General features: G+C 51.0%; 1 protein-coding gene across 1 annotated transcript; it reads left to right on the top strand.

Annotated features, from left to right (window-relative positions):
* Window positions 1-328: 328 nt before the first annotated feature.
* Window positions 329-27,644, top strand: KFase (kynurenine formamidase). Its single transcript, XM_037228485.1, has 4 exons — window positions 329-414; window positions 23,860-24,248; window positions 25,019-25,138; window positions 25,689-27,644. The coding sequence occupies exons 2-4, from the start codon at window positions 23,979-23,981 to the stop codon at window positions 26,169-26,171; spliced, it is 873 nt and encodes a 290-aa protein (XP_037084380.1). The 5' UTR covers window positions 329-414; window positions 23,860-23,978; the 3' UTR covers window positions 26,172-27,644.
* Window positions 27,645-27,816: the final 172 nt, after the last annotated feature.

The raw sequence follows: 27,816 nt of genomic DNA, 5'->3' as shown, positions 1-27,816 counted from the left end.
CCTCCTGGATCCGCCACTGCCCGCAACCAACACAGCGGATTAGTTCCAACACTTCCCCATCCCGGCTGTGTCACTGCTTTCCCGCTGCTGCAGACACAAAATTATGTGGCGTTGGTCGCCACATCACCTATTGAATCACGCCCACGATCTGCGGTGGCGGTCACCCAATACACGCTGTGTGCGGTTGGCAACTGAGCGCTCACGGTGCCCGCAGCACAGCTCTCTGCCACCTGGCGGCCGTCTCGTGAACTAGAGACGCACGCCATCTCAAGGTCACGCGGCTTTGCCAACCGGCGTTGGGGGGCTTCACGTGTTGTCGTTCGCGTGGATCGCGGCGGAGTGGAGCGAGTGCAGCGGCGGAGAGGGCAGGGAGGCACCGCGCGGTGGACGCCTCCGTCACGGTTTTCCGGACGGGTGAGTCCAGATCCTGTGAGAGAGCGGGAAAACCCCGCGGTTTGTTCGAAGCAGGGGCGCAGTCAGGATTTTTTATGTGGTGGGAGGGGGGGGGGGGGTCAAAGTCGTTCTCAGTGAGAACGCATCACCCCGATTTTTAACTCTGTCTGAGCCGCCTGTGATAAAAAAGGAAAATGCTGGCTTCAATCCCTGGCTGCACACCTGGTATTGTAGGGAGTGTTCCACGTTTATGTGAGGTTTTGTCCTGAAATAGCCAGCTGGGGGGGGGGGGGGGGGGGGGGGGCTTGTCGGTGCTGTTCACAATCCAGTCCTGAAGGCCTAAGCATCTCTAGTCTCTAAGCTTCGCGCCCGCGACGTTGGGGAAGTGTACATGGGGGAGAGTGTTTCAAAGTCACCTCGGCATTCATGACGTTACAATAACGTACGGCGAAGAAAGCCCAAGAAAAATGCACTTGTTGAGGCATTCATATCTGGCGTTCGTGAGTGTGCTTCCAGGTATGACGGGCGTCAGCCGCCCCGCAATCAATGTTGTGCAAGTACGACTACGTAATCAAAACATGACGCATTGAGGAGCACATCTAATAAACAGAGAAACGCGCTATTTAGAGCAGTCTTTTCCATTAACTCGCCTTTAACATTAACACCTTTGGAGGTCCAAGTTGCCCCCTAAAGGTTTTTTTCAAAATGGTTTCCAAACGGCGCGGCAATTGCGCATAGCTTTAGACGATTAAATAGTAGAAATCGTTGGGATTGAAAATTTAGGTGTACGTTGTAAGGTCGCTGACCTACGGCAGGTCAAAGCCAGGCCATGGATTCTGCGAAGTCAGTTTTAGGGAACCATTTATTCTGATTCAACAACGTAATGCTAGACGAGATCATACGTCCCGGAGATATTTTCTTAGGCAACACAACAATTAAATGAGCAGATTCGAATTCAGCTGACCTTAGGTCAGTTTTGAAGGTCAGACGAAAGTTAAACCCAATCTGCTTTAGTGCTCTAGGGCTTGATGCATGTGTTAGTTTCTGGTGCTCCTTTCGAATTTATTGATAACAGGAACCGCATTATACATATTCCGTGCACTCCTCAAAGGTCAGAATGGGTAACTGACCTAAAATGACCCAGGTCAACGGTTTTTTCGGAGCATGCTACCAAGTGTAATTTTTGTCACTTATTCAAATGCAACACTCAAAGCAGTCTGGTATGATTTTGGTCACCATGACCTTCGAAAAGTCAGACGAGGTCACTGACCTTAAATGGTCATGTGACCTTATGCTTAGAGCAGGTATATAGGTTCTGGGGCACTTTGGAAATCAGCCTGGAAACTTACCTTTGACCTTACTTAGCCTGAAGGTCATGACCTAGGAACCTCAAACTTTGACCTGAGTGAGTACAGATACGGGCCAACACAAGCGGTAAATTTGGTGTGTCTAGCTCTCTTAGTTCCTGAGATCTTAGGGGGCTTAATTACCTCCCCCACCCGAGCGAAGGGTATCCAGACGGCCACTCGGGCGCGTGTTCAATTAAAGCCATAAATTATACGATACTTTACTGCGTTTAATCGAAATGAAGTGGCAAAATCCGGAGAGAAAAAGTGTGTGGGGGGGGGGGGGGGAGTTGCGGGGCCTTCAGTTCGGCCTCCCAATAATTTACAAAAACTGGCACCCCTGTTCACCATGCATGACTAAGCGGTGACAGCTGGCGGTTCATGGTACATGGGAGACGAATCTGGGGAATAATATCCGGACCTGCCGAACGTCAATAGAGAACCTCCGAGAATGATTATCGGGGAGGTAATTAATGGCTGAAAAGCTGTCCCTCGGCCAAATGCGCCTATATTGTGTATATTCATCGGTGTGCTACAGGTGCGGCACCGCAACATGATCGCTAGGCGGCCGCTGAGCCAGACTTTGCCCATGCGGGGAATCGGCCATCTCCCCACTGCCCCTCCCCTCCCCTCCCTCCAGCGCAAGGTTGGTTTGTGATTTACATGTGCCTGGCGTTCTCAGTAGGCCGCGGCGTTCCTTTGTACTCCGCAGTGTTTATTTATGCTGCTCCACGCCGCTTGTTTGGTCAACTCCTCGGATGATGGGGTTCTATAAAAGCTCTGGCAAATCTGGCACGGGTTGGCGCGGCGCAAAACTCGGGGCCAGTGGTGATTGCGGTGAGATGCTACGGCGTAGGGGGGTTTTTGGTGTGGTTGTATTTTTGGACCAGATTCAGTCCGAAATTTTTTAACAAGTGAATTTCTGGGATCAGAGCTGCCGCTAACCAGCGAGGAGAAGTTTTCTGTGCAGTTGGGGGCTCCCCAACTTTGGGAGGAAAACGGCCCAAATTGAGAAAACAACCGTTTGCTGACGTTTTTGAGGCAGGTTCCAGCATTTCTCACTGCTCAGTACCCCATCCCCGCCCACCCACTCCAACTCACCATCGACTCAGGCGAAACTTTACCCCTGTCCATGCTTCCCCTTTGTTGCGGACGCGACGTACTGCGACGCTGCTCTCCTTATCACTTGTTAAATTGCGTCCTCTACCCGTAGTGTCCAATAAAAATACACGACGTGCTGCGACGCTGCTCTCCATATCACTTGTTAAATTACGTCCTCTACCCGTAGTGCCCACTACAAATACACCAACAGTTTGCCGATGACATCTGAACTAGAGACGCCACTTCTCCAAAACGTCAGCACGCAGCCTGACTTGCCCCGGCCAGCCAGGGATCCAGCCCGCAGAAGCCCTCTGTGCTGCAAGGTTTTCGTGAGAATGAGCACAGCTGAAAGCAATTAGTACGGTTAATGTAAATGCTATTTAGCACCACAACGTGGTTCAACCAGCATCTCCTGGTGTATTAAAGGTCGTTAAAGAGAATAGTCAGCATTTGAAATATTGAAGTAAGCGTCACATATGATGAAATGAGCTCGCTTTTAGCTATTGGGGCGCTTGTGAGTGGAAAAGACCGCTCTGGATGGCAAATTTTCTCTATTTAGGAAATATGCCTCTCCATACGGCATTGCTTCATGACGCAATGAAACGTTTGTATGACCGCACTCTCATGTAGCTCTTCACTGTTCCGAGAGGTGACCCGCGGTGGTGCTGGGTGTGTGCTGGACCAAATATCGCTAGGTGCTCGTCTTTTGGCCTTTTTCGTGGTGTTTTTGCAAATCTATCTGTGAGCTTTAAGTGCTTACTGGTATTCATTCACTCGGATGCAACGCCATTCGTAGGCTATTCCATTACAAGCTATATTCCTGTTGTAACTGAAAAGAATGCATAACTTTTTGTATTGTGTAGCATAAAACACAATTCGTGGTAGAATCGTACCTAACTTGCACAACGTTGGGTAAGAGCCAGTCGACGGTGGTGTTACATCTAGAAATTGTGTTTATGAACGCCGGAGATGAAAGACAGGAGGATTATATTTTTCTTGATCTCGAACGGCGGATGGCCGGTGAAATGGCTGGATGTGAATGACGTTTCTGCTGGGATGTGTTGGCAACCTTGAAAAAGCCTGCACAAAATAGTCTGCATCTATTCGCGGGCTCGAAGAATCACGGGCTATGTGTTATAAAACTGCAAGATGAACTGATGGCTTTGCGCTGGCAGATGCTGAAGCGAGCGACGGCCAGCGTCGCTGCGTAACCTTTGTCGCGTTCGATCCTTCGTTTGTCAGCTGGGATGCGTGACGTCATGCGTGCTGACGGAGCATTTGATGTGTGGGCTGACGGGAAGTGTTAAACTTTGCTTTCCCTTCTTCCTTTACCTTTTTCTTCAGACCACACAGTCTGGCTTACCGCCGACCATGACACATTCCCATAAAGAGGTGTTTTGAAGTGTGACTTCTGTCCCGGTATTACCAACATCCATCTAATCCCCATGTTAAGTGCTTTCTCCCATTTCCAATTCGTTCAGATATCTTTCCTCTCATTTAATTGTTTACTTGTAAGGCTATTAATTTACTAGAGAACGCAACCACACCAATCATTGTCGCTCACCTTTCCATGGCTGCTCTTGGCATTTCAATTCTCCCTTATCTATCTTGCGTCGCACTTCTCTCAAAATTAGGGACAAGTGCCCCCACCACACGTAACGTACTCGCCAACTAAAAAGCTACCAAATCAACTCGCTTCTTTGCCCAAAAGATTTTTTAATCTGGTAGCGCTTTCATTCCATGCTAACGGGCTTGGCCACGTTCGATCTGTCGTCAGTACGTTTGACAGCACCAATCACGGCCCAGTATTCATCCTACGCCACGTCATGTGACCACAAAGTCACGTGGCCTGTAGCGTCACGTTCCGGTTGACATTGGTGCCGGGATTTTTTGTCAGCTCGTCAGCATGGAGAGAAAGCGTTACCAGATCAAAAAATCACTCTCACGTAGAAGCGGAAGTTTGATTTAGTAGCTCTTGCCTTGGGGGATACGTCAGGTGGGTTAGGGGCACTTATCACTAGTTTTGGGAGAAACGCGACGTGAAAAAGATAAGGAGGGAATTGAAAGGCCGAAAGCAGCCATGATAATGTGAGTGACATGGATTTGTGCAGTGTGTGGTTGCGTTCCCTAGTAAATGAATAGCGTTATATGTCAGCACTAAAAATGAGAAGGAATAACTTGAAATGAATTGGAAATGGGAAGAAGCACTCAGCATACGGTGGTGATTGCAACGTCAGAACAGAGGTTCAGTTCAGTTCAATTTATTGCGGTTGCACCTGGAATATTTCCCGGCTTTTCATGAACCAAGTCGAGGTTAAGCACAAAAATAAACGGCAGGCCACGGAAAACAAACTCAGAAGTCCCACAATTCAAAAGAAAAACAATTCACAAAGAAGCCACAGAAGACACACACTCATGGGTGTAGGAACGGGGAGGGGGAGGGGCGGGGGGTCATGCCCCCCACCCACTTTGGAAGGTGAGGGGCCAGCAGTGTTAACTGCGCCCCCCCCCCCCCCCCACAGACACTTTTCAGATTAAGGTTGCATTTAGCTTACTTTTGCGCCACCTTAAACATCATGCCGACTTACCTAGTTCACCAGCCGTCTTCGCCAAGTTGCATCATCTTTTTCATTTGCCTATTGGCCGCCGCCTAGTGTCACAACCACAGGCCGACGCCGCGCGGCCTGTGGAGACTGCAACGCTGGGCGTTGAGGATGCTGCTATTACTTGCAAGCGCGCATGTTCGAAACTATATTGAGAAGTTTGTTATCAGTAATCAATTCTGACTGAATCTTGAACATTTTAAGACGAACATGGATCGCCCATGTTGGTACAATTTTGGGACCCCATTTCATGTGCAATCTACGTTCAGGAAGTCCTCGATATCTCTGAAAAGCACAGAAAAACATGGAACTGGAGTCTCTGTGACGATTATTCGACCACCTGCGCCGATCAGGGATGTGTTTGCGTCAATGAGGGTTCCTGTGCTGATCCTGAGCCAACTGCGCGGGTGAGAAAGCCTCCCGTGTCGGGGAAGGAGGCAATGAGAAATGATTTATCCTTCTAATGGCCTCCGGACCGACCACGAGATCTTGCCGCGTGTCGCCAGCATGACAGCCAGAAGACACTTCGCGATTGGACGGAATGGCTTTTCAGCCCTTGACCGGAACGGGTAACGTGCCCCTGGTGTTCTACTCCAGAAACCCCTTGCTGGAAAGGAAATAAGGGGTCTCATTGTTGAGTAGAGTGAGAATCTCATTATTGTTGAATAGAGTGGGTCGAATTGAATTTAAAAAACCAACAGGGCCATCCCATGTTTGCCTAAAAACGTCATTTTTTCTGAATGGATTAGTGAAAAAGCGTCAAAAGTTTCGAAATGTCTACCCGCAACCTCGAGAGTAGGGACAGCGAGGGCCTGGGTGACAGCTTCCGCAAAACCGAACGGCGTCGGCCACTGCATGTACCACCAGATTGCGAGCGCCGTGTCAATTTGTCTTTTGGACATATTAATGCTTACAAAAACACGAAAATAGATATTCTACTTTTATGTTTCCAGTTTCGCCACAAGATTCCAGTACCACTTAGCGGTGTTCCAGGGGCAAATCCGTTCTTATCATCAGTCTAAAAATCGCACACGTGGAACATGCGCCCAGACTGCCTTCTAGATGTAAGATTTGATGTTCTGAAGCGTTCATAGATACTTCTTTCAGAAGCGTCATTTCCGTCCACCTGCTGACCACGGCTCAGTATCAGCTTCTGGCCCGATGCTGTGCAGCCTCGGGAGACTGCAACGCCTAGCGTCGAAGTTTTTGTTTCTAAGATTTGCGAGTTCGCATGCTCAAAATCACGTCGCATTTCTTGTATTACTAATAGATTTATGTGTTTAAGTGTAATTATTTCGAGAGCGTCATCGTTTTCATCCAGTGATTGGCCACGCCGAAAAATTAGCTACTGGGCTTTTGCTCCGCGGACTACGGACACTGCAAGGCCTAGTGTCAAGGTTTTTGTTGCCGAGATTTGCGAGCAGGCATGTTAAAAAACACGTTGCATTAACTGTATCACTAATCGATTCGGGCTGAATGTTAAACATTTCCAGGCCAACATAGCTTGGCCATGTTAATATACATTGCTGACCACTCGATCTACCATCAAATTTTCATCCTAAAACTTCGATCAAACATATCGATTTGCAATGTGCCTTGGCAATGTCCTTAATGCCTGTAAAACCGAGATAAATCATTGTGGCAAAGCTTTCTAATTTTATCGATTTATATATTTTAATTTTATCGGTCCACTAAACCATTGTAAGTTAAGGGCACCGGTGATTTATTCCATTGGGCCATTCAACGCCTGATTTCTGCAGTTTATTGAATTGAAAATACAAATCAAATTGATCTCACTGTAGCTTCTGGTTTATGTTATGGTTACAAGGCGAAAGTAACAATGAAACAAAGAAAGCCGTATCCCTTGTTAGCAAGTAAGCCATACCCGGTTTCTTTTTTTTGGGGGGGGGGGGGGCACCATCAGAGGGGTCTTTTTCAACCCTGCGTTCCCTCCGGGCAAGGCTCTGGGTACGCCCCTGCCTACACACAAAAGCAGATCAAAGCATATACGTTGAATAATGAGCAATTAAATATCCGTTGGGTCAGTTTATACCTAAGGCAGGCATCTCACGGGGCTTTTTGGCGAGTTGGTGTGGTGTAAGGCAAGATAATTCGGAAAAAGATACTGTTGCAGGTATCCGACATATTTTACGCACCAATTAATAGCAATGCTGATCCAGAAATATGTAACAAAGCAGCCACATGATCGGTTCGTAATCAGTCACGAGGGAAACAGCCGAGCCTGGGCAGTGGCCGTCGACGGCGCATGAGAGCAGGGCTCAGATAAGGAATATATGACCGAAGGGATTCATTCCAGGGTGGGAAATTTAGTTGGTTTTTTTTTTTGCTGGTGGCGGAGTACAATTTTTTTGTGGTCGGAGTACAAACTTGCCTGCAAGCAAAGGTCTGTCTAATGTGGAATGAGTGTCTGCACAATGGGCCTTGCTTGGAGTACACCACATACTGCCTTTAATGGGTCAACATTTTCCCAACATTTTTCTGGCAAAAATTAGTGTCAGCATGCAATTTTGCATTTCAGTAGAACAGAGCACTTCTTGTGAGTGAGGGTGCCACACTGATCCCATCCATATCCCTGTAGTGCTACTAGCTCACCTATACATGCAAAGATCGAGTAATGGTACATGTTAGTAAGAAATATACAGTTAGAGAGGTTAACAACAAAGCTTTATACATATGCATTCACAGGTGCATCATACAAAGCTCAGTTACTTATCATTACCTATCTACATGCAAACTTACACAATATCAAAATGATAAATCAGGTGCATCCTCTGCTTACTGACAAACTGAATTGCGGACAACCACTGTGCATCACACCCTGGTTTTTTAATGAGTCTTAGGCAGCTGCAACTGACTATGAAAGCCTTATGTATGTGACATCACTAACATGTTGTCCTTTTGGCCTTTACATAATTAATATAAACATACCAAAAGTGTTCCTCTTCCTATCCCTCTCTTTCTGCTCTTCTCCTCTTTCAGTTCCTCACCTTCTCTTTCTGTCACTCTTCTCCTTCCACTCCTCCTCCACTTCTGCTCCTCCTCTCTTCCTGCACCTCCTGTTATCCCTCTCCTCTTCTCCAAGTTCCCTATAATCCTATGTAGGGACAATTTTAATAGTGTCACTGTAAGACCTTATGCCTGACAGCAAGGAACATGGCAGCATTGCCACCTGTCAGGTTACAGCAATTATAACCACAGGCTGAAAAGAGGCCAGCCTCATGTTTGATCCCACATGGGAAACCCAAGCCTAGCATTGATGTTGTATATAGATCTTAGTACCTACGTACCTACCCACCATGCTGTAGGTAGAGCAGGTTATACCAAGGTGATTCTGTACCAGTCTGCAGCGGTAAACATTTATAGATGAGTCCTCCGGTATTTATTTACCTTTTTTGGAATGACTTAATAGTGGTCCAAAGCTAAATCCCAAGTAACTTTAGACGTGTGGATGCATGCTGTGTGAAAACTGAAGACAACCAATTCCACTTTGCCTCACTGAATACCTCAAACCCGCAACTACGATGCACATAATCCCAAGCAGCTTCACTCACCCTCCACCCTCCTCACTCCCACTACATCAAGACAAACAACCAAACCATGCACAGGAGTTCTGGCGCATTCACAGACATTGTGATGGCGTTCTATCACTCGTCAATGGGGCAACCAAGTACAAGTCGGTCTGTCGGGTCGGTCCTGAAATGACAGGCTGTGATGAATAGTCTAAGAAAAGCCATTTATGCAGTTGCACCAACACAAATTGTTAAGTTTGTGGTAGAAAAATCATAGAGCTTTACAGTCATGCATTTCAAGTTGCTATTTTCCACCTACAAATATATATTATCTTCTGGTGGCGCAAGACAACGCCGAGACAATGCAGTACCTGTACTAGAAATCTATAGATATTTCTCATTCTAAGGCATATCATGCCATTTCAACACCCTCTGAGGAAGGCCCGAATCTGGGCGATACCAAAACACGTAAATTTTTCAATTAAATTTGGCTAACTTTGCTAAAAACTTGCTGTTCTCCGGCTTGTACTCCGGCTTGTTCTCCCCGGGTCTCCTCATAGGCCCCATTGTGAGAAGGGCAACCAAGTACTGCGATTTTTTCCCACTGGGTTATGGACCATCTCTATCTTACAAGTATAGGTACTGGTTGAGCCTGGAGACATGATACCGTTTTTCAGTAAGTAAGATATCCTCGAATCTTCAAAGATCGGCATTTACCGATTCCTGAAAAAGTGGTTGACGTATTATCGTTTATACAATAGTAATAAGTTTTGGAATGCTGCATGCTACAAACTCCCATTTTGGGAACGTAGTTCCCGATGACATCTAAGAACCCAAAAGAAGCCGTTACCACCAAAAGTGCCGCCCACAAAGTGATATTTGGGTGCCATTTCATGTCATGATTCTATCTCAAAAGTGCCGATATGTGGTGTGTTTGAATGCTATGATTTTTAGTTTAATTGCAAGTTGGATGGTGACTGGTGGCTCGTATGGCAGGAGCAGGAATAAAACGGGCGCTTTGAAAAGGATGTGCACTGCTGCAATCTTTGGAATTTTTCCACCACTGTTTGCGAGATGCACGTCCTTTGGTAAAATCGCTAACATGTTATCTTAATATGAGGTAAGTTAAGAGCATAGTTGGCATGCTGGACTTCTTGCTCGGCGAGTCTTTGAATGACCTAGTTGAAAAAGATGTGCCATCGATGATTTTGGTGCTGCTAGTGGTTTTCTGGTCGAACGAACATTGTTGTAGGTGTCTTGCGACGCGGACCTTCACTGCTCGAAAATGCACTCGTCAGTTGCAGGAGGCTGGGATGCCGTTGGTTTCGGGTACGGGAGGCGATGGGTTCGTCGCGTGGTGGGAGCCAGAGCCGTGATATGTTTGTCCGTTTCTTGAAAGGTATCGGTAGGTGTGTGCGTCGTGGAGAATGCGGTCTTACTTACTCAGGTGCGCCATATATTTTCCCCACAGGTAATGACATGCGAGGTATGTGGCAGCGGTAGGTACTTAAAACAAGCACATTTCATATTTCAGTTTATTTCATTCCCACAGAAGTAATTCACATGAGTTGTCATCACCATTCAGGAGTTGCATAGGCTTGCACAAGTGCATCTAACCCATGTAATACAATGATGAAGGACATTGACATGAACGCCCTGGATTGGCCAGCTCCTGCAGGATTGGAGATGCTTGTTTCCATTTCTTGGTGCTCCATATGTTTGGTCCCTGGAAATCAAATACAAGTTATGACTCACTTTATGAAAGCAAAGTTCATGCACCCTCCTGGTTATCAAGAAAGCAAAACTGTCTGCCTTGGTACTTATACTCAGGCTCATACATTTGCAATGGTGTCTGCTTTGTGGGGCGACTGCAGCGTTTGTCTGGAGTGCAAAAATTGTCATTCTTACCAGTCAAGAGCCTGGAGTACAAAATTTCCTGGTGCCACATCCACCAGAACACGTAGGTTTTTCCCACACTGATTCATTCCGTGACTTTTTTAGAGGAATATGTCCAGTTTTATGACGTTTGTCACATTCTTTTTGGCAGTTTCAAGCCTCCGAATTTGTTTCCGCCTAAAATGCTGCGACAAGCCTTTTCTCCCGAAAAGCAGCCAGCGAAATGAAGGCGCAGGAAAAATTTGCCGCACTGTGAGACATCGATTCACGTTCGCAATTCTTACCAGCGTATGTCCAGGCCGTATTTCGGTATCTACCCTGTAGGGGCAGGTGCCTCAATGGCCCAAAATGCCTACCCGCTTGTGGAGTTTCGTCTCCCCAGAAAAGGCGATGTTGAAATGGACAAATAATCGTGGGAAGCAGGATAACCTTTTTTGCCGAATGACATAGATGAGTGGAATAGGCAAGATTGTGCATCAGTGAAAAGCAGCTCTAGATGCATATCTAGTATGGCAGCCATAATAAAGAGCGATAACAACCCCCAAAGGGAGGTTGTTATCGCTCTTTATTACGGCTGCTCCCCCGCCCCCCCCCCCCCCCCCCGATCATCAAGCTTGCTTTCCATAAGAAGTTTCTGAAGTACGCCCTGAGCTTGGTCCCCACGTCTTCAAACGTTCCGACGTCTACGCACACTTTTAAACACCACTTTACAGGTGGTGTGTCATGGTCGGCGGTAAGCCAGAAGGTAGTGTGTCATGGTCGGCGGTAAGCCAGAAGGTAGTGTGTCATGATCGGCGGTAAGCCAGAAGTGTATGTGGTCTGAGGTAAAAGATAAATGAGGAAGGGAAAGCGAAGTTGAAAAATATTTCCCGTCGGCCCACACATCAAATGCTCCGTCAGCACGCGTGACGTCACGCATTCCAACCGACAGTCGTGCCGACAACAGATCGAACAGGGCCTGACAAAAAATCCTGACATCATCGTCAGCTGGCGCATAACGTCGCAGACCACGTGGCTTTGTGGCCACGTGACGTGACGTAGGGTGAATACTGGACCGTGATTGGTGCTGGCAATCGTGCTGACGACAGAGCGAACGCGGTCCTTGAGATGGAGGTGGTGGCTAGTTCACGAGACGGCCGCCAGGTGATGTTACGGTTCGCTGCGGAGGCAATGTGTGCGTTCAGATTAGACACCAGGTCCACGTGATTCATCTGACCATGAGGGCCCATCCCGTATTCCAGGGTAAGCGTATTTTTTGCCGATGACGTCACAACCCAAGCCCATTCCGTACTCTGCGGAGGGGCGAAGTAAGTTCGTTTCTTTACGGGTAAGTAGTCGGTGCTGACATAGTAACGCATTGCAACGGTCGATGCGTTGTTAACGGTCTTGTAGATCCGGCAAATGGGCAGGTCTCGATCTCAAAGGGATGGTGTCATGGATCATGATGTATTTAGTCACAGCATGCTTGCCGATAACAGTGATTCGAATAATATTGAAGTGTACCATTCCCGTGCGCTATATGTCGCCAGGTGGTTGGATCAGCTGATTCTGCTCATGCCACATTTGGAATGAAGGCGTTGGCCATTGACGTGTATCTATGACGTCCCCTCAGTGGGTATGACGTCACTTCACTCGTGTCGCAAGTCAATGAGGAACTGGGCTCAAAGCCGCGTTCCCCGTTGGCAAAGCACCTACCTGAATTGTTACCCATGACGTCAAAAGTGCGCACCTCACACACGAGTGGCTGCACTCCAAGCCGGAGGCACTGTTGTGACACACCTACATGTGACGCTATAGGCTGCAACGTGTGGACAGCGTTTGACAACGCGGAGCGCGGCCCAGAGCCGCGTAATAGTAGGCCCCCCGGTGGCCCCGCACACCGTGGCTCCCGGGGGGGGGGGGCACGTGCCTCCCCTCATAATGCTGATCACTTGTGCGCGCGTTATTTAGTGCTGGCAGTCAGACTTTGCAGTGGGATGCGTAAGATCTAGGTCGTGCGTGTTTTACGATCCGTGGGAAATTACACGCACATGCATCGTGGCGAAATCGGTTTTCAGTGAATATGTCTAAGTTCCCCTCCCCTCCTCCCATTATGAAATGTTTCATACGCCCTGGAACTAATGCATTAACATCCTTCGTAATCGGCAGTCATGTAGCACGCAGGCCAGTTCCTTTTTCCATGGCATTTCATATGAATTTGTTGAGCCAAGTGATCTTTACTTCTGAATTCCTTGTTGAACATCCCCCCCCCCCGCCACTTTGGTCGAGGTGGGATAATCTACATGCACCTTCGGGCCCACCATAATGGCCTCCTTGAAATGAAAACAGTGCTGAGGATTGGAGTTCTTCCTCCAGATGTTGGGAGATATTGGGTCGAGAAAATCGGGAATTGACGCCACGTGTTGCTCCTCTACAGGCGCCCAGTTTCCTATTCCGCTGGGTGAGGGAACTCGAGCCCCCCCCCCCCCCCCCGACTTTGAAGAACTGTGCCAAATTCGACTAAACCGTTTGTGGCGTATTTGGGGGAAGGTTTTGTCTTTTTTGCCTATTCAGACGCCCTCCCCTAACGCAACTTTGTTGAAGTACGCCTCTGATCCTGTGAGAACGCTCCTTTGACAACTGTCAGTGTTTTGTCCCCTACAGAAGCTTGTTTGGATAGCAAGCTTTCGTTCTGGATCCGGTCCGTCACGATCGGTCCGCCGGGCTACGAGATCTCAGGGCACCGTGTCCCCCCCCCCCTCCCCACGTTGGTTCCAAGATAGCAATTACTGTCCACGAGCGCGAGGTTCGAGCGGCTACAGATCAGGGCTCCCCGGCCATTCACGCCAGCCCTACACCATTCACACCCGCTCGCTCCAGGCAAGCTCCCGTCACGTCATCGCAAATCAGAGCTCCCCGACCATTCACACCAGCCCTGCACCATTCACACTCGCTCGCTCCAGGCAAACTCCCGTCACATCACTGCAAATCAGAGCTCCCCGACCATTCACACCAGCCCTACACCATTCACACCCGCTCGCTCCAGGCAAACTCCCGTCACATCACTGCAAATCAGAGCTCCCCGACCATTCACACCAGCCCTACACCATTCACACTCGCTCGCTCCAGGCAAACTCCCGTCACATCACTGCAAATCAGAGCTCCCCGACCATTCACACCAGCCCTACACCATTCGCACTCGCGCGCTCCAGGCAAGCTCCCGTCACATCACTGCAAATCAGAGCTCCCCGACCATTCACACCAGCCCTACACCATTCACACCCGTTCGCTCCAGGCAAACTCCCGTCACATCACTGCAAATCAGAGCTCCCCGACCATTCACACCAGCCCTACACCATTCACACTCGCTCGCTCCAGGCAAACTCCCGTCACATCACTGCAAATCAGAGCTCCCCGACCATTCACACCAGCCCTACACCATTCACACTCGCTCGCTCCAGGCAAACTCCCGTCACATCACTGCAAATCAGAGCTCCCCGACCATTCACACCAGCCCTACACCATTCACACTCGCTCGCTCCAGGCAAACTCCCGTCACGTCATCGCAGTTCCCTCGAGCCGGTGGCGCTGCTGTTGTTCCGCCCTGCCCTTGTTTCCGGTATGTCCAGAGTTCATAAGTTCCGGGGTTTCCGGATTACGGCTGGCAGCTGCTTGGAGGTAGCGTGTGACGTCACGTCTCGGCTGATACGGAACGCGCGTCTCTCTGCCGGGAACTGAGATATCGTGGCGCGCGCCCGGGCCGCACTGCGGTATGTGGCCGACCCACTGGACCTAAGGGAAGATCAGCCACTTCAAGAAGCTCAGTCACTTTGGTGCCAGTGAGGCAGATGACGTCTCATATGATTGCATGCTATAGCATACTTGCCTATTTTATTTATTGCATACTGCATGTACTTCTATTGCATATATATTAGATGCATGTGATTTAGGTCTGCGCCCCCTCCCCCCTCGTTGCTCAGGATCGACCAATCAGCGTCGAGTCGGACGCGGCCGGCCCACCCCCTATACGTCACGGAAAAGACAGAGAGCGTGGGCAGGTCAAGGTGGCAGGGGTTGAGGTCAAAGGGCAGCCTATGGACATCTGACGAAGCGTTGCGGAGATGGAGGCGGCGAATGAGTCTGATAGCATTTATTCATATTTACCTTTTTGGCACCCAACTGGACAGTATTTATTCATAGGAATCTTTCTGGCAGCCAGCTGGACGGTATTTATTAATATTTGCCTTCCTAGCACCCAACTGGACATCAGTTATTCATATGTACATCTCTGACACCCAACTGGACAGCAGTCATTCATATTCACCTTCCTGACACCCCACTGGGTGACTTTTGCCATGCTGCTGTAGACTTTGTTAGCCGGTGACGATAGGGTCGTGATGATGAGGGCTTCGTTACATTTTTGGGTTTAAGCAGTATGCTCATGGGCCAGTTTTGGTCAACAGAGATCAGTTCTCTTTTGGGGGGTGGGGTAGTCTCACCACGTTTGATAAGAAAGGGCAAAGGCGAGGAGTGTCGCGTTTTTGCCGCATTTTGCGATAAGGCTGGGACAGTATTGTGAGCCTTGTTCCTCGTAGAGTAACCAGGATTACAAGAGATGGATGTTTTGATGTTTTGGGTACATGCCCTCATCGAAATGAAGATGAGAAGTGAATTCAAAGTTAAAAATTGCTGGCCGATCCCGCTCGATTATGGAGGCTTTTTTCTTCAAACAATGAACTACAGTTTTACAAGTCACCAAAACGCAGGGTATTAGACGAGAAGCAATTGTTAGCTGTTAATACGGTGTAGTACATATCCAACTAAGTATAAAACCACGCGAAAACTTCGTGTGCACGCAAACCAACTCATTAATTATAATAATATATAATGTATGTCATATTATATATATACATATATATATATATATATATATATATATATATAAGTATGTATGTGTATAATAAGCCGTTCCGATGAGGTGAACCAAAAGATAAGCTGCCGCTATGCCGATGGAACTTTTTTATCCCATGTCTAACGCAAGAAAATCGAAACAACTGATCCACGTATATATCTGGTTGGTAACAGGTTATTTTGGCCACTATTTATGAATGTAGGAAATATTGTGGGTGATAAATATTGGTTGTAGCAAGTGCAGATATGGCACTGAACTTTGGAAATACCTGCTTCATTCACCGGTTTAAGCAAATCAAATTTTCACGCGGCATGTTGAAAACTCTGTATGTTTAGCTCACCCAGTAACATAGCGATAAGACAGCTCGTGTTGATTTCGAGCTGCTTTATTCCATGCTTAAAATGTTCGCTCCGATGGCTAAAGCACACATGAATAATTTTGCCAAATTGGTCACAAAGTTCACGTGCTCGGCTTAAGGCAAACTTTTTTTGAATGGATGCATGTCTGGGATCAGACTTTACACTAACCAGTGCTTTTGGTGTGAGCCCTGACGCCTACCTTCAAATCGTGCAACTCCAGGTCAAAGGCGGACTTTGTTGGCAAAAGTTCAACGTTTAGCAATGCTCGGCATAATCCGTTCTGCCCTCTGTCGCGTCACCTGACTAGCGCTCGAATCGCTTGAATCTTATGTTGTGTTGGTGCTGTGGCATCAGCGATCGTCTGCAGTTATCTTCACACGCAAGTCCAACAGGTACTCCCGCAGAAAGAAGTCGACGGGTGACACGCGCCGCTCGTCGAGTCGAGGCCTGGTCATTTCACCACCGAAGTGGCTGGAGCCATTCCCGTGATTCGTGGAAGCAATGGGGTGTGATCCTGTGCTGTAGAGACTTATGACTGGTGCACTTGTAAGCGAGTACTCTTCCCAGATAACCCCAGAACTCCCCCAAGTCTTCAATGAATCGCTGTGTTTTCACTGCTTCCACGTGGCCGTCTTCTTCGTCGAACAAGAACGGTCCGATAAGACCACGCTGGATCATCGCCACCCATGCGGTAGGCTTTGCTCAGTACAGGGGTCGAGCTGAATTTTTTCTTTGATTTGACTTGGCCAATAAGGAAAAATGTGCCTTATCAATTAGCCAGAGATCGCCAGGAAAGTCTGCAAGCGTTCTCCATGTTGCGGGGCTTGAGTTTAGGGAATACTCCCGCATGGTGTGAACAGCTTTAACTCAAGTTGCCATGTATCATCCGTTAGGCAGCTCACAGTCGTAAATATCCAGGTTACGGACAAAAATGAACGCATTTCATGTACCTACGTACCATGTATATCCGTCTAGTGGTGCGTCCGGTGAGACAGCTTCGCCTTACAAAAATTAGAATTATACGAATCCGAAAATTGAATGAACGAAATCCACACATGCCGGTGGTCACCAAAGTCCTGACATCGTCATGTGATGCACGATCGTCAAGTTTTTGTAATTTTTCTTATATTTTCGGAGCACACCTTGGTTTTAGATAGCGGACGTGGCACTTACTCTACGGTGACGCACTGCTTCAAACTTCAACTAATGCGACGTCGCCCACTGTGCCCATCACAAACGCTCACCTGTACTGACGTCATTCATACCGTAGAGGTGCCACCTTTTTGAGGTGGTTAACGCTTCTGCGTTAATAAGTGCGCGTCCAGGAAACCAGAGGTACGGGGTTTGATTACCCGCTGTGGCTGCCCTTCCTGCCAGGGGGAGAGGCAGGCGACGCCATAAAGCCTCAGCAGCTGAGTGCGGCGTAAATCCCCAATGACGACGACGAGAATGACGACCGGCAGGCCCAGTGGGTTAAAAAAGCTCAAATGTGTGACCTCTAGACCGGAACAGCTGACGCAGCCGTCAGCTGATTCTGCCGTCGTCAGATGCCGCGGACTAGGGCTTTATTCTGAGGCTAGAAGGAAAGAAAGAAGTGTAGTGTAGCGATAACACCTTTACGGCCTTATCTAAGCTTGAAAAAATATTCGATTAACTTGCCTACTATATTTCGTTGGTGCGGCAGTAACACTACCCTCTGGTACTATTATGAGGGTAAGTTTTTGAAATATGCCCCAAAGGTGGGACGCTCCCCTTCCAGAAACATGTCCCAAACGTAGACGGTTACTCTGAATATAAAAAGTACGACCAGCACGCAGCTTCCCTATTGCTCATTAACGAGTTTTAATTGTAGCCTGCGAGGTCATGTCATTTTAAACGGACTCTTTCGACTTTCGCAAAAAATGTGCGAACAATGGATATTCATCCACTCACCCCGATAAGCACAAAAGCGGGACTGGCAAGACCTTTTCCGGAGCCGTCGCTGCTGGTCCGAAAGCTGGTCCGTCGTGAATGTCGATCAGAATATCCGAATATAAAAGATAAAAAATCGATCAAATAATCCGAATTTGTTCCCAACTTCATGCGCCCGTGCCGAGTGGTGTGCCCAAGTTTGAACCCGCCAGTGGGTCAGAGGCATTGGCAGATACCTGTGCCTATGCCAGCTGCTCTGATGCGTTGCGCGCGGTGTGCGTGGCGATGATGTAGCACCTAAATGTCGACAAAACTCCGCGGATATTATTTGTCAACGACAATGATTTTTGTTTTGTTTTATCAGGCACTGAAATGTGAACAAAACGCCACGTTTGTTATTCGTCGACGACAATGTGACTTTTTTTGCGAGGCTCGCAAAGTAGCCGGCTTTCACCAGGCTGAAAAATTGTCTTGATGTGACAAAAAAATCACAATCAAAAGGAGGAAAACAAAAGCATCGGAGAGTTCTTTTTAGATTTAGTAAGAAAAGCAAACACGTTGGGGAGTTGTTTTGAGATTTAGTAAGAAAGCACAACTGACTCTCATTTTGTAAGACTTCCTGTGATAAATACTGTTGCAATCTCGCATCTGAGAACTTTAACTTATCCCCATCAAAGTTTGTGGGAGGGAGCGTCGCCCCTCCCCACAAAGTTGGGGTGGGGAAGGCAGCGCTCCCTCTTCCCCCCCCCCCTCCCCTATTCCCGCGTTATGCACCGATCTGCTTTATACTTTTAGTACGTGTTCCACGCGGTCGATAACTAACATCTGACTTATGATTATGTCGGCCGTGTTGGGACCTTCTCTGGGCCGGACCGGCCGTGCAGGAAGCTGTGGCGCCAAAACGGCCAGAACAAGGGCAATCAACCCGAAAATTGTTGCAGTTTCACTTTTGTCGGCAGAATTCTGCGACGCCGCCGTCACAGCTATCGTACCACATTCTCGCGCCGAGTGCGGCGTCCTTGAGTCCGAGAAGCGTTTGTCGCTCAGAGCTTAGGCCTGAGACCTCACTCAGAACGCCCGGGGATGCACCTGTGTGGGATCATGTGGCCCGCCAGCTGCGGTCCGGCCGGCGGCGGCGAAGCGCTGTTGCGGCGTACAGACTGGTTCCGGGGTGGCGAGTCCTTCCACGCGGTCGGCGGGAGATCCCCACCCCGCGCGCACGCGCGCCGAGCGTTATCTCTGAACTGGACATTCCTGCGCTGGCCGGCGGCCCCTCCCCCGCGTCCGATCCCATCCGTCGGAGGGGTCCTGGCGCGCCCGCCAACTGCGCCGCGCAGTGTGGCACCGGCGCCGCGCGAGGTAAGGGGCTCCCGGCGTGCATCGAGGCGACGTTGCACGCGTGCGGCTCCGCGCTGTGGCAGCGGGCAGCGAGCGGCAGTGACAGGGCGGGACTGCGGTTGAAGGTTGGTTGGTTGACGGGGTGAGGAGCAACGCCGGACCCCGGAGCGGTTGGTTTGTTGCTGGTCGTCTCTCGCCGCCGCCATTGCGATGGACCGCGCGCAGTCTTGGCCACCGGCACTGGCGAAGGCCGATGGGATCTCACACAGGAAGCAAGGCGCTCCGTTCTCGCCGGAGTGTGATAAACATTTGGTGCCGACGCCGAAGTACGACTTCAAGATCGGCGCGCGACCCGTGTCAAAGGACAAGAGCAAAACAGACGGAAAAGGTTATAGTGTGGAGCGGTTCTTCAAATCGTGGGGGTCGAGCAAGAAGTAGTGGCCGTTGTCACTAAGGTAGCATTGCGCTGCGCGATGCAGATTTGGTGAGAAGATGCGGTGGAATCGCTACAGATTCCGTGGATACGGTGGAATCGCTTCAGATTCCGTGGATGTGGTGGAATCGCTACAGATTCCGTGGAGAGGACCGGCGAGATGGCATTGGGAAGTGACTAGGCAACAGCTTGTAAAAACTCTCCAAGTGTTCACCAGAGCTGACCTATGGGCTCCGTGTGTGCAACAGACTCCCTGACCTCGTCTGAGTCGGCGTCTTCGGCGGTGCACATCAACGGCAATCTCGTCTCGATAAGGGACAGCTGTCAGACTAATGGCCCGGAATTTATCTGATAACGTGCCTCGGAGGTCGCAAAACTTGTGACTTGTTTGCCACCCAATCCTCCGGGCGGCAGGTGCTCCGTCTGGCAGCCCTGAAGAGTTCGGCGCTCTCCGCGACCCGATGACCTCGCCGGTAATACCCATGACGTCAGCAAACGACGACGCGAGCGCTGCGGTGCTCGCACAACGCGTTTGCGAACCTTGAACAGCTTGGCGGGAGGAAGGTGGACTGTGGACCTCGAACGGGGGCGTGCGGCCAGAACACGGCGCGGGTGGAACAGGGGGTGGGGGGGGGGGGGGTGGCTCCAGGCGCGTTTATGCCTAGCATGCCGACCCAATTCCCAGTGCAATGCGTCCCTCGCTGCTATATTGGTGTGTGTTAACATAATGGCTTGAGTGCATTTTTGCCACACCGTCTGCGCCCGCTCGCAACGGTGACGCGTGCCTTTGTGACGTGGGCGCTCCTGCGGGGGCGGTTCGTCGCTGCGCAGCAGGTTGGCGGGAGCGGATGCAAGTTTCGCCATAAATGTGATGTAATGTTGATTGTTTGAACGGTGAAAACGATACCTCACGAGCCGTTGTGACGTTTCTACCTTTCGATAATAGAACTGGTAAGCTGTGTTTCTTTACCTTGTCGTGCAATACTGCGTGCGTGACGAGATGCGATGAAGTTGACATGATTGCCAGCTGATCCACCGATAAGTCCATCAAGATTGGTTCACCGGGTGATGATATAACCAACTGTCATGGGAGATACCAATGGCCGAGGTGTGTTGCCGTGAAAGGCCGGTGTAAAACTATCTATCGCTCGGTGACGATGGGCCCCCGCACTTAGAACAGCCGCGATTCGAGGGCGTGGAGGAGTATTATTTTTGCCACCCATAAATTCAACTTCAACAGTGCAGTCGGTTTTACGGTGGGACTTCACCCAGCGTTAGATCACAGCATGTGGCAGCGGGCCATCTAGAACACGTCAAGCGGCCCCAGCTGGGATCGGTCGTCAAGCGGCCCGAGCTGGGATCGGTCGTCAAGCGGCCCGAGCTGGGATCGGTTGTCAAGAGGCCCGAGCTGGGATCGGTCAAGCGACCCGAGCTGGGATCGGTCGTCAAGCGACCCGAGCTGGGATCGATTGTCAAGAGGCCCGGGCTGGGATCGGTTGTCAAGCGGCCCGAGCTGGGATCGGTCGACGTTTAATGATCGCTGTTTGGCCGGGAGGAGCCGCGTTCGCGTTGTGCAGCGCAGGCGGCAGTTAGGCGACGCATGTCAGGTCAGGTCAGATCAAGCGGCAGTCACAAGAAGAGCCAGGCATCCATTTTGGCATAAAGTCGCAAGCGTTTGCCCCAAAACGCTGGCGAGTAGTTGTGTGTCTTTGCGGCCTACGAGGTGTCTGGTGTCGTGATCAGGATGGGAAAGGGCGTATGAGTCAAAGCGTGTGTCCCGAAAAGCAGTTGGCTAGAGCGCCTGGCTTCTGATCCACTCACCCTTGGCGGGGCGGGCTCGAGTCGCGTTAGGAGCTCGATACGTGCCCTTGACTGGGATGGCCTGCAGCCTGTGGCATCGGCCGCGGTAAAGGTCAGGTGACGTCAGAGGGCAGGACGGATTGTGCCGAGCATTGCGGCACGTTCAGCTTTCGCCTCCAATGTCCGCCGTTAACCTGGAATCAGACGACCAGCTGGCAAGAGTGAGGACACGCAGAATACTGCCTAGCGTGAGCTTTGAGCTCAGCAGCCCATAGATTCCAGGTGTCCGGACTCAACCTTTTCAAACATGCGTCCGCGTTGGGCCCCGCGTGCGGTTCGCTGGGGTGCTCAGAGCGAGAGGCCAGCGTTGTTGTCGTGTACTGTTGTAGACCATCTATCTTTCGACGATAGCAGCCCTATGTCAACGTCGAACACAATCAGGAAGCTTATCAGTCGGTGGTTACAGATGGCCATTTCGCGAACGTCGATGGCGTTTTTGTTTTGTGTGTTCTGTGTCGCACGCTGGCGTGTTTTGCTTGTCAGGCATGGCTGCGCTGATTTTCTGAGTTTCATTGTAGCATATTTTAGAGGCTAAAGGCTTATAAAAAGGCTAAAGGTTAAAGGCTTAGGCTACATCATCTACTCTAAAAAACAGCGTTGCGGAGCGATTTCTTGTGATATGGCGCTGCTTGGAATGGAAGAGTGTGAATGTGTTTGAAACACTCCGGTTATTGATCTTCGTACGTAAGACGAAAGTTGCGTTTTTACCACCGATGCTTTTGACTTCAAGGACATATCGGTGTAAAACTCATCGCTTCTTCCGCACAGTGAATAATGGTGATTCATGCCAATCCATAATGGTGATCCGTGATGATCCTTGGTAGTGATCCATGGCGATCCATAACGGTGATCCATGCTCATACATGGTGGTGATCCATAGCGATTCATTTTGATTAAACACACTCCCAATTGACATATCTGTCAATTGTGGTGCTTTCAAATACCACAGCTACATGTGTGTGGCGTAGGCTACGTGTGTGATCAGCTCAGTCCCAGAACCCGATTATAAGGCCGGGCAATGGAAGTGCCAGAAAGCTAATTTTGTTCCACGACTTCACTGCGGGATTATAAGAAGCAGAAAGCGAGTCATAACGGTGTGGGACGGAAACGGAGAAGGTGACAACTACGGTCTCGCGCTCCAAGCGTTGGAGCAAGTGGTTTCGGATTAGTTCGTCAGTTCTGGCGACAAAAATTCATCCTCAGATGGCCCGTGCTATGACATTTTCCCACCTACATGGACACATTCGGTCCTAATCCGTTACGTCTGTGGCATGCAGGCTGCGATTTGGTCCCGATCCGTTACGTCGGTGGCATGCGGGCTGTGATTCAGTTCCGATCCGTTATGTCTGCGGCATGTGGGCTGTGGAATGACTGGACATAGCATGAGAGCTTCACTTTTAGAAAGCACTGTTGCACGGCACGGCCGCCGGTAAGGTAACCGTCCCTACACGCTTTGTGGAACACTATAGGTCAGAGTAGAACCAAGCAGAAGTGGAATTGAAAAGTTAAGTTTTCCACCCGCGCCGTAGACTATGGCTCTCAAATTCTGCAGATATCGGAACTTTGCACTGGACTTCCTCAGCCATGCAGATTTAGGCGATCCTAATTACGTTGAACATACTAAAACTATGGTGCAGTAATACGTGGGACGGTGCAATGTTTCCTTGGGTTATCCAAATTGTCCAAACTTTTACAGACCTGAAACCAGGCACGTAATAGTTATTCCCCCCCCCTCCCCCCCCCACTGTGGGCCTCTAAAAGTCTTTCAAAGACACGAAAACGTCAGCCTTTGCCATGTCAGGTTATACCTGGCCAACGTCTGACTGTGTTCTGACCTCAAGTGAACCTGGTCCTTTATTCGCCAGCCTATGCCATCCTCAGCGGTTCGGTGCTCTGCTGATTGCTGATGCTGAGGTTTTGCTGATTACTGATGCTGACAATTTGCTGATGCTTTTGTTTTGCCGCTGTCTCGCGAACAGAAAAAGCGTGGGGATTTGGCCACCATCTCATCCTTTCTCCCCAGCCCCCCGACGTTGGGATATTGGAAGAGGGCTTCTTCTGAATGCGTGCCTCTTTCTGTCCACAGCGAATACCGTGACTCCGCGCGCGGAGCGGCTTCCGGTGCGTGCACTGCGGTCAGCTGCCCGTGTGCTGTTGTTTGCGTGTCAATTACATCACGGTTTTTCCCGCCACGTCAGGTCAGCCTTGTGAGAAGGCTGGCGACCCCGTCAACGTGTTCGACGACGGGCAACCGCTGCGATCGGAACGTCACCGGAGCCTACTGCTGACGTCATTCGGCGGTGAATCGCCGGCAGCGATGACGTCACCAGCGTGGCGCAGCTTGACCAGCGAGGAGCTGGAGCGGCAGTACTCGCCGTCGGCCTGGGTGCGACGCGTGGCGCCCTCCGAGGTGGTGCGGCAGTTTGTGGAGGCTCTAACTGCGCAGAGCCAGAGGGCGCGCCGATCGCTGCCGTGCGACCTGGGCCTACGGTACGGACCGGGGCCGGAGCAGAGATACAACGTGCTCGGGACCGATGTACCGGACAATGCCCCGCTCGCGGTCTTCATCCACGGAGGATTCTGGCAGGTATGGCACGAGCTCCTGCCTTGCGACCATCGCTTGTGGATGCCTCTGTAAAGGAGCTGTTTATAATGTGCGGGGGGAGAGTGTCAGGGAACAGCTTGTTATGTGCCAGAAGAGGATGTCAGGGAGGTTTGTCATGTGCAGATAGAGGGTGCCAGGGAACAGTCAGTTATGTACGGGGAGAGGGCGTCAAGGAGCATTTAGTTATGTGCGGGGAGAGGGTGTCAGGGAACAGTTCGTTATGCGGGGGTAGAGGGTGTTAAAAAAGTTGTGACCGCGTGCAGTTTTTTTTTTGTCTAGATCCGCCGTGTTCTGTGTGTGATTTACAGAGAGGCACTCCCGTCTATCTGAAGGAGTATTTTAGATGAGCAGGACGTAACCAAAGGAGGGGGATGATCCGGGAGATTTACATCAGACAGTGAATGGTTTTGCAAGAATCTGGTTCAAATTCGCAGAGTTTTGGAGACGATTCGGCAACCCCTGAGGAAAAGATTGATAACGTGCCGGCAGATGTGGGATCTGCCTTTGTTTTGTTTCAGGAGCTTTGCATGTTTGTTCCATGCGACTGATGCAGACCCGTACCCAGCGTTTTGCTCAGGGAGGCGGGCAAATGTCGAACTTCCTTTAACAAATTCCGTATTTTGAACTAATTCCAGCGTCATCGCGCTGCATGACGTGTAAGTCTCCTGACTCCCAGAGAGGGGAGGAGAGGGGTGGGCACTGCTTCCTTGGCACGTCTCCGGACTGACCGCCCTCCCCCCGCTCTGCGTCAGATGATGGACCTGGACTCATCAGATGGCGTGGCGCTCGGCTTCCGCCAGTTGGACTGGAGGACGGCCACCGTCGGCTACGATCTGGCGCCGGCCGTCAGCCTGGAGCAGATCGAGCGCCAGGTTCGCCGCGCCGGACCGCGGCTCGCTGGGTGCCAGGGCGTGGCCACGGCACTGACACTGGGGAGGTGGGGGGTCAAGTGGGGGGTTGAGGGGTCCAACTGGAATCTGAAGGGGAAAGTCGGATCTGAAGGATATTTTGAGGGAGATAACGTGCGATGCGTGCTTGCTACGGGCGGAATTGGAGGGGCGAAGTCCCGGTTTCCGAAAATTGGAGGAGAGGCTTCCCGTCCCAGTGGTTTCACATTTGCATGGATGCATTGAAAGATGTTCGATGCTGGTGAGAGTGGGGCTTTGAAGACCTGATCGTGAAGACCATGTTACCCCCCTAAGAACCTTCGGAAAAGCTTCAATAGATACACGATGCACGAGGAATTGACCAGTGAAGGTGCCACCGTATCCTGGTGGTGAGACGCCATCAGCGCGGAGAGTGCCCCCGCGTGCCCCCGTGTGACCCGGGTGCCCCCCGTGTGACCCAGTGTGACCCCGCGTGCTCCAAGTGACCCTGCGTGACCCTGGTCCTCAGGTGCGCACCGTCGGCCGCCAGCTGCTGGCGCTGGCTCTCCGTCAGCGCAGCCGCGCGCTCCTGCTGTTCGGCCACTCGGCTGGCGCGCAGCTCGCCGCCGCCATGCTCGCCGATTGGTCGACGCTGCCGGCTGCCCAGCGCCCATTGGTCGGCGCGGCCGTCTACGTGTCAGGCGTGTTCGACCTCGAGCCGCTGCTGTCGACGACGGTGAACGCCGCGCTGCGATTGGACGCCGCCGGCGCGCGACGCCACAGCCCGCTGCGCCAGTGCGCCACTCTCGCCGCGCTGCCGGAGTTCCGCCACGTGGTGCTGGTGGGCGAGCACGACTCGCCAGAGTTCGTGCGCCAGACGCGGGAGTTCGCGGCCGGCCTGCGGCAGGCGGGCTGCAGAGCGGTGGACCACGTGGTGGCGGGGCGCGACCACTTCGATGTCTGCGAGGCGCTGGCGGACGCCGGGTCGGACGTGATGAAGGTCGTGCAGCAGCAGCTGGCGGACGTGCTCGCCGTGTGATGATAGATGGTGGAATGATGGGCTGGTGGGATGATGGGATGATGGGATGATAGGATGATGGTCATCTGGATGTCAGGATTAGATGGCGAAAGCGGAGGAGCGCAGGGGTTTAGTTGCCTGTTTTTTTTGGGGGGGGCGCCTCGGCCCCCGACTGAGAGAAGTGATTCGAAACCGGGGAGAAACTCCTTTTCAATGTGTTTTGAAAAACGTGCAGAGATTTCTCTTTGCTCAGCCCCCCCCCCCCCCGAATTATTTTGCGAAAACACACCCACGGGGCAGCGGGCGGCCCCCCCTCAATCCTGTTAAGATATAGCATGAATCTTCTGAAGGTGTTTGGGAAGAACTTACGTGACAATCGCACTACCCCACCCCCAGGGCCACCCGTACCAACTTTTCAGATCATTTTACGTTTCTCGGTAACGTTCTTCCAATCACAATGACGGACACCTGCTCTCAACCACGGATGGCCTGATTGCCCGGACCATCGTCCCGGTCTGATGTGCTAGCGTGAGCATACAGAGCCTCAGTCCGATCACTCTCCCGCCGTCGTCAGCTGCTATCGGGTTCTGAGAAGGACTTGATAACGTCTTTAACGTCTTCGATAACGTCGATAACGTCTTTAACGTCTTCGATAACGTCGATAACGTCTTCAGCTGGGACGGATCACAACCAGAGTTGTCTCACTGTAATTGCGGGGAAAATTTTGATTCTGAGAAGGAGAGTGCGGTCGCAGCTCATCAGCGACTGAGGGCGAACAGCCTGCCGGCATCCTCAGAACTCAGGTGGCGCCTTGTGTCGGCCGAAGACATAACCGGCCGAAGCGCTGTATGCACATACGTACACACCGGACGAGGACGTCTGTCCGAACAACTACCCATCCGCCATATTAACACCTCGTCCCAGTAACCGCGAACAACTGGAATCTGCGCATAATAATGGCCTGGCTCTGCTCACAATAATGGCCTCAGTACGGAAATAATGGCCTCGGCTTGAGGAAGGCCAACTAGACATGATCTGACAGCCTGAGCGTGGTCACTCGTATTATAGCGACCACCTGGTGTGGATGTCGCCAGCGTCGTAATGATAAATGTGGTCTGTGTGTCACCTCTGGTAGCCTATGTGTCACCAGGATGACCTACGTGTCACCAGGGTGAGCTGTGTCACCAAGGTGGCGTACGTGTCACCGGGGTGGCCTGGGTGCCACCAGGGTGACCTGTGCGCCACCGGGCAGCATGGCATGGAGACCGTACCATCGGGACTAGATGCCTTTGCGGAATGACCGGTGGGATGACGCCTGGTGTGGTGTGCTCTACCATCGGGGCGGGGTGCCTTTGCGGGATGACCGGTGGGATAGCGCCTGGTTTAATGTGCTCCCCGGAGTTACAGCGAGCTGAGTTGGTGCGGTTTACGATGGAATGGTGTGATAAGCCCAGTGCTCTCTGGTGTGGGGTGGCAGCGAGGACCAGGTCATCATGTGGCTCAGGGGGGGGGGGGGGGGACTATCGCTGTTTTCGTACTCGAGTAGCTATCTGGCGAAACTGTTCGATGCCTGGTGTAGAACGCATGTCTCGGGTGTGTGTGTGTTGGCGGGGGGGGGGGGGAGAAAAGAGGAATATGGCCTCCGTGACATCCCTTTTGGCTACGT

The sequence above is a fragment of the Pollicipes pollicipes genome, unplaced genomic scaffold, assembly GCF_011947565.3.
Source record: "Pollicipes pollicipes isolate AB1234 unplaced genomic scaffold, Ppol_2.1 Scaffold_6052;HRSCAF=7182_pilon_pilon_pilon, whole genome shotgun sequence".
NCBI lineage: Eukaryota > Metazoa > Arthropoda > Thecostraca > Pollicipedomorpha > Pollicipedidae > Pollicipes > Pollicipes pollicipes.
The sequence above is the reverse complement of the archived record's forward strand: the minus strand, read 5'-3'. Positions and strand labels throughout refer to the sequence as shown.

What these genes read in the sequence shown, in the direction of transcription:
- KFase (XM_037228485.1), top strand. Translation starts at nt 23,979, where the DNA reads ATGACGTCACCAGCGTGGCGCAGCTTGACCAGCGAGGAGCTGGAGCGG. An exon ending in TCCACGGAGGATTCTGGCAG is followed by an intron (nt 24,249 to 25,018) that starts GTATGGCACGAG and finishes GCTCTGCGTCAG; the next exon opens with ATGATGGACCTGGACTCATC. An exon ending in TGGAGCAGATCGAGCGCCAG is followed by an intron (nt 25,139 to 25,688) that starts GTTCGCCGCGCC and finishes CGCCAGCTGCTG; the next exon opens with GCGCTGGCTCTCCGTCAGCG.